The 6336-nt window shown below is 45.1% G+C and overlaps 1 protein-coding gene across 1 annotated transcript; it reads left to right on the top strand.

The window, feature by feature from the left end:
- The first annotated feature begins 3812 nt into the window (after positions 1–3812).
- Positions 3813–4760, top strand: LOC116500130 (olfactory receptor 49-like). Its single transcript, XM_032205044.1, has one exon. The coding sequence runs from the start codon at positions 3813–3815 to the stop codon at positions 4758–4760; it is 948 nt and encodes a 315-aa protein (XP_032060935.1).
- The last annotated feature ends 1576 nt before the right edge of the window (positions 4761–6336 follow it).

The raw sequence follows: 6336 nt of genomic DNA, 5'->3' as shown, positions 1-6336 counted from the left end.
ACAATACAACTTGATCCTTATTTCCTCTTTGCACCTCCTGAAGGAGGCCAGGAGGCGTCACACCAATGTGTGTTACTTGGCACTGCATACCCCGCAACCCACTGCCCAAGGAAGTGACCGGAGCAACACGTGAGGGACAGGACCTCTCTGCCCAGGGCTGGCAGGAGGCCTTGGCCTTTCTGCCTGATGAAAAAAAGCCAGCATTTTCTCAGGCTCAGAGCCACCTGCACAGGGCCTTGGCCTACCTGTAATGATGGCCTCCATTTGCCTGCTCTAAGGTGTCCATGGGGCTTTTTCAGAAATGGCCCTTATTGGGACCAATCAGTGCTTTGAAGGACTTTGGGGTTTGGCTTCTGACTTTGGCTTTCTGAGAGATCTCATCAGTCTGCTCTAAGGGGCTGAAGCTGATAAACTTGTCAGCAACTATACCTTGGGCTTATTAAGACACAGAAAGGCCTAAGAGTCTCTTAAGGAGGTCTGGAGAGGTAGAAGTTTGACACTGTACAGACAATCTTGACCATCAACTCCCAATCTTGCACCATTTCTCTCATTGATCTCCTAGGACTTGCATTACTTCTCCTGACATCAGCCTTCTCCACTGAAGTCTGTCGTTGCATCTTGTAGTTCCCTTGTCCCAAATCCCTCTTACTTTCCTTAGAATGTCCTATAAGATCAAGGAATAAACATAATATATATATTACCATGTTGACCCTATATATATTAGCATATATATATTAACATGTTTTTCTTGTATATTGAACAATATCATGCATCTTTCTTGTAACATATCAAACAATACCCCAAAAACACACAAAAAATATAAACATCACCTTTAATGCGTACCTTAATCAAATCAAGTGCCTTCAATCAAATTCCAGGTGTGATTAAATAAAACTTTTACTCCTTTCTCTACCCCATGTCTCAGAGGCTTCCTTACCAAGGTTCTGGTTTGCTCAGTGTCAGATGGCAGCGTCCTTCCTCAGCACAGAGGAGAACTGAAACACAGGGCTGCTTTAGCCCACCAGTGATCACAATTCCAGGACTGTCTGCTTCTCAACTTTCAACAAACACAACCCACACAGATCCTTGCTCCATGAACACTTTGATTGATGAGGATATTTCTCTGGAGTTTCACAGAGAGACAAAATTCTTCTGAAGCCATCAGCTGAGATTTCTTCCAGATGAGAAAGCCAGGTGTGAGACAAGAAGAGGAAAGGAAATTCTCCCAATCCCCACCATGGGCAATAGTCCAGGTGCAACATGGACAACCAAGTTGCCAAAGTACTGAGCTGCTGCAGCCCACTGGGGGCTCCTTGGAAAAGGAATTAGATGTGAAGAGAGGGGTCCAGCTGGAGGAGAGATACCATGCAGATGAGAGCTTGTGAATAAAAATAGATGGGATATCCCAGACATTAGTTTCTGGGGCCATTTCTGATGCCCTTGGTTATCTGAAAATTCTGCATGGATCAGAAAAGCACGATATAGGCCTCTAAGGTGACTGTCCCCCATTTCCGTAGCTGCAGGAAGTATAAAAGACAAGGACTGGGACAGATGCTGTGCACTTCTTTGCTGGGTGCTTACAAATGACTGCTCCTCTTCTTTGACCATCTCCACAAGGATGAGGAGGTCATATATCAGGATTGGATGCGAACCCCATGCACCTACATTTCAGTGTGAGGCTCCCGAGACAGACTGGGATGCATAACTCTTGTCCTTAGCAGCAGAAGAAGCAACACAAACAACTGTGCCCAGTGTGTCTTCCCTTTCTGCATTTCCATTCAGAACAGAGGTAGCTTTTAAACTAAGAGAGGGTAGTTTTAGACTGGATATTCAGAAGAAATTGATTTCTCTGAGGGTGGTGAGGCACTGTAACAGATTGATCAGAGAAATTGTGGGTGCCCCATCCCTGGAAGTGTTCAAGGCCAGGCTTAATGGGGTTTGAGCAACCTGGTCTGGTGGAATGTGCCCCTGGCTACGGCAGGGCAGTTGGAACTAGGTGATGTTTAAGGTGCCTTTGAAACCAAATCTTTCTATGTTTTTGTGATCTTATGATTAATGTGACTGACCAGACTTGTTTCCCATCACTGCCTCCCATGATTATTTACCCTCGTTGCAGGGGAAATGGTCCTTGACCAGATCCCCTCAGTGCTTAGTTGCCTGTCAGGTCTAAACCACAACATATTGCTGTTGGTGACCAGGCCAATCTTCAGCTAAAACAATTACAGCCAATGGATTAATCTGAACAAGTTTTCCAGATGAAGCCAGTGCACAGATTCCTCTTTGCCAGTCTAGAGGCAAAGAGCAAGGCAGGGCATTTGGAGTCTAAGACCAGCCCAAACCCCAGACTGAAATGTCCATGCAAGCATGGTTGTACTCCCCACTTCTGAGTTTCCCATTTTACTGCCTAAGTGCACCCATTCTGCTCTGGGACAAGTCCTGAGGGGACAATACAGCCCACACAGAAACTACTTCACTGCCTTGAATCCATCATCTCCTTCCCCACCTTTGGATTTAGAGGAGTTGTTCTCTTTTTGCAGTCATCTGCTCTGATCCTTTCTATGTCTAAACACATAGGGAAAGGTGAAGGAGAAAATGTCTGTCTTTGCTGAACAAGTTTCTCTTGTTGTTTTTGTTTTAGTTTTGCTTATTTTCCTGTTAGAGGAGTAGTTTGATTTACAGAAGGGAGTAATTTACTAAAATCATCAGAAACTTGAGTAATGAGTTTAATCTACTTCACTCCTGGTGCCTCTGAGAACTTGTTCTCCCGAGGCTCCCCCAACAGTCAGTGGAGACAAGAGAAAGTGCTCATGGCTGGGTCGTCCCAGCCTAGAACTGTCATGACAAACAAAGGTGAGGAATCTCTTTCAGACTCTCTCTCTCTCTCTCAGAGTTGACAGGATGGGAGTAAGTTAAATTTCTCAACCTGAAGGATGTGACTTTTAGACAAGTGAAATATAAACCTACACAGTAGTACTTGGCACTTTGCTTTTTTTAGACATTTATTCTTCAAACAACAAGGACTGTCCTTAAACTTTTAAAGATGACAAGATTTTTACACCTCTCGGAAACATAAGGCATTTAGGTGAGGACGTTTGATAGTAAGAGAGGAGAGCAACTGCAGAAACAACTGCATTTCCACACAGAATGAGGTCAGATGAGATTGTGTGACAGATCCATTTCCACTGATCTGGTGGGACCACAATGAATTTTGGCCTTAATTTACAGTACTAAAAAAGGCAAACTACACTTACTACTGGTATTCCCTCATTCCTAAAGAAGCAAAGGAAGATGATGTAGAAGAAAGCAGGACATTGCAAAAGAGGTACTTGAAATTCTCTTAACTTGAAATCAAGGGATCCTCAGCTGCTGCTAGTCCAAAAAGGCAAGTACTGAAGAGGAGAGAGAATAACTTTCAATGTACATATTTGAACTGATGGTTTAGCTCCTATGTAATAGAAAGTATTTGTTCAGGACATGAGATTTCCTTTTAAAACATTGTTATGATGGATGTTTGCAATTGTTCTGAGTGAACATGGACTTTCCCAGGAACAGGGTGCAATCGCTAACAACACCTTGTTAGTCTTGTGTTCTTGAGAATCATTTGTGGCTGATGGACAAAGTTGGAAAGAAGACAAGAAATTCTCAGAGGATTCTGCCTGATATGTAAAACAGAAAAGTCAGTCTCTATTGTATAGGAAGCCGTCAAGAAGAAAATAGAGAAGGAAGGAGATAGCCTTCTGTCTAGGCCATGAAATTATTGGACTTGTATATTTGCCATGTTCCTGCCCCAGCAGGATGAATGGAAATTGGGCATGAGAGTAGGCAATGGAACTGTCGTTACTGAATTCATCCTTAAAGGCTTCTCAGGGCTTGATCAGAAGCTACAGTTATTTCTCTGCCTGGTCCTTATACTCATGTACCTGACAACAGTGATGGGGAATGCAGCTATCATTTTCCTGGTGTGTATGGATAACCGCCTGCAAACCCCCATGTACTATTTCATTGGCAATCTGGCATTCCTGGAAATCTGGTTTACATCCTGCACAAGCACCAAACTGTTGGTGATTCTGAGCTCTGGCAGGAGAACAATCTCAGTAGGTGGCTGCTTTGCCCAGTCCTCCTTCTATTTTGCCCTGGGTGCTGCAGAGTTTGTTCTCCTTGTTGTCATGTCCTTTGACCGTTACGTTGCCATCTGCCAGCCTTTGCGGTATGCTGCCATCATGAAGCATCAGCTCTGTATCCACCTGGTTGCTGCTGTTTGGGTCATGGGCTTCACATTCTTGATTTACCGCCTGGTGCTGCTCTCCAAGCTCACTTTCTGTGGTTTGAACAACATCCAGCATTTTTTTTGTGACAACACCCCCTTATTCCAACTGTCCTGCTCTGATGTCACCCTGCTTTGGAAAACAGATGTGGTTTTCTTATTGTTTATTGTGCTGTCTTCCTTGTGTCTAACTCTGGCATCTTACACAAGCATCTTCTTCTGTATTCTACAAATGCCAGCAGCCTCTGCGAGGAGAAAAGCTTTTGCTACGTGCTCTTCCCATCTCACCACCTTGGCCATTGCCTATGGCAGCTGCATTGCTCTCTACGCACCCTCGTCAGGACATGTTTCTTTGGAGACCAACAGCATTGTAGCTTTGCTGAACACTGTCCTGTACCCATTCTTAAACCCATTCATCTACAGTCTTAGAAACAAGGCCGTGATGCTGGCCCTGAAGGAAGCCATGGCCCGTGCAACAGCACAGCTTTTCGCCTAACCGTGATGCATTTCTGAAAAGCAATTTGAGTTCTCTGCTGTCATATCTTATGTAATACCACAATCATACATATATGACCTCCATATGCAGATGCCTCCAGAGGATTATGTTCTTGCTGGATTATGTTAGTCTGTGTGATAAGAAGCACATCTGCAAACAAAATAAAGGCCCAAGGAAATGATGTCAGGATGAACAATTCAGTTCATGCCCTACTCTGACTGCTTCCAGGCCCATCACAGGAGAGTCCTCAGCTCAACAAAAGCCCATCTCCATGAACCCAGAGGAGCACAAAGCACAATGGCAGGTGGGAATCCAAGTCACTGGCTCCTGTGGAACCAAGATCTTGTCCCAGCTCCTTCAACGACTGCCTTGGGAGGGCTATCACCCCACTGTCCAGGCAGAAACCCATCCAGATGTATCACTGGCAGCAGCTCTCCACATCACCATTTGGAGTAATGGGATTGCTGCCAAGGGCTGTAGGTCACCTGATGGTCATACATAGGGGTAAGTGCAGCAGCTGGACTAGAACCAGGGCATCAGAGGGCCCATGTGTCATTGTAGTCAGCAACAGGAGAGATGGGAGTGTGTGGACTTAATGTGTGTGTGCCTGTGCCCTTGTGAGTGTGTGTTAGATTGGGGTGGTGTGTGCCAGCAGCTACAGTGGGGCTGCGCCTATGGGGGCTCATATGTCCAACTGTCTTCATCTGGGCAGACTGGGAGCCAGGAACTTGTCCTGGGCAAGCTGAGTATCTGATCCCAACTGCTGGAGGGATCTACCTTGCACACATACATATGCACATGCATTTGCACACACCAGCACTTTACATTTCCCACTAATGGGCCTCCATCTTGCTCAGCCAAAGAGGCAATCAGGATAATGCTACTGGTGCTGTTCGTGTTTGTGTGAATGCTGAGTGTGCCTGCCTGCATTCACCCGTGTCCTGTGTCATTGTGGACTGCACTCTGCTGCTAAAGGGATTGACAAAAACACATTAGTGATATCAGTCATGGCATAACTCTTGTCTGGCTTTGATTCTAGTTCATATTGGAGTTCTACCATGTCCAGCACTGCAGCACTCAGTACTGGCATGATTTCATTCAGGCCATGATAGTCCACTGTTAGTCTCCACTTTTTGTCAAGAATTCACACTAGCCATATGGGACTATTAAAGGGTGAGCAAGTCTTGCTGATCACTTCTTGTCTCTCCAGTCAATAAACCAGCTCATGAATGTGAATCAGGGAGTCTCAGTTAGTGCAATATTGCTCCCTGTGCACCACTGGGGTAATGATCAGCATCTGCTGCTCTTTGACCCTCAGCAACCCCACAACAGAAGGATTCTCCAAGAAACCAGGCAAGGTAAACAGCTGTTTAATGTCATCATCTTAATGTAACTCTGCTTCAGCCTCCAATACAGTTAACTGTCAGGATTTCCCTGTCAATCCAGAAATGAAAATGAGTTCTGCCCCTTTATAGATGGATGGCATTACAGTACACTGTGCGCTGGTGTCTACAAGAGCCTTAAACTTCTGTTGGTCTGATGTGTCAGACCATTGAACCCACACAGTCCAATAAAC

Source organism: Aythya fuligula, chromosome 31, assembly GCF_009819795.1.
Source record: "Aythya fuligula isolate bAytFul2 chromosome 31, bAytFul2.pri, whole genome shotgun sequence".
Taxonomy (NCBI): Eukaryota; Metazoa; Chordata; class Aves; order Anseriformes; family Anatidae; genus Aythya; species Aythya fuligula.
This window is presented reverse-complemented; position numbering and strand designations above follow the sequence as displayed.

What these genes read in the sequence shown, in the direction of transcription:
- LOC116500130 (XM_032205044.1), top strand. Translation starts at nt 3,813, where the DNA reads ATGAGAGTAGGCAATGGAACTGTCGTTACTGAATTCATCCTTAAAGGC.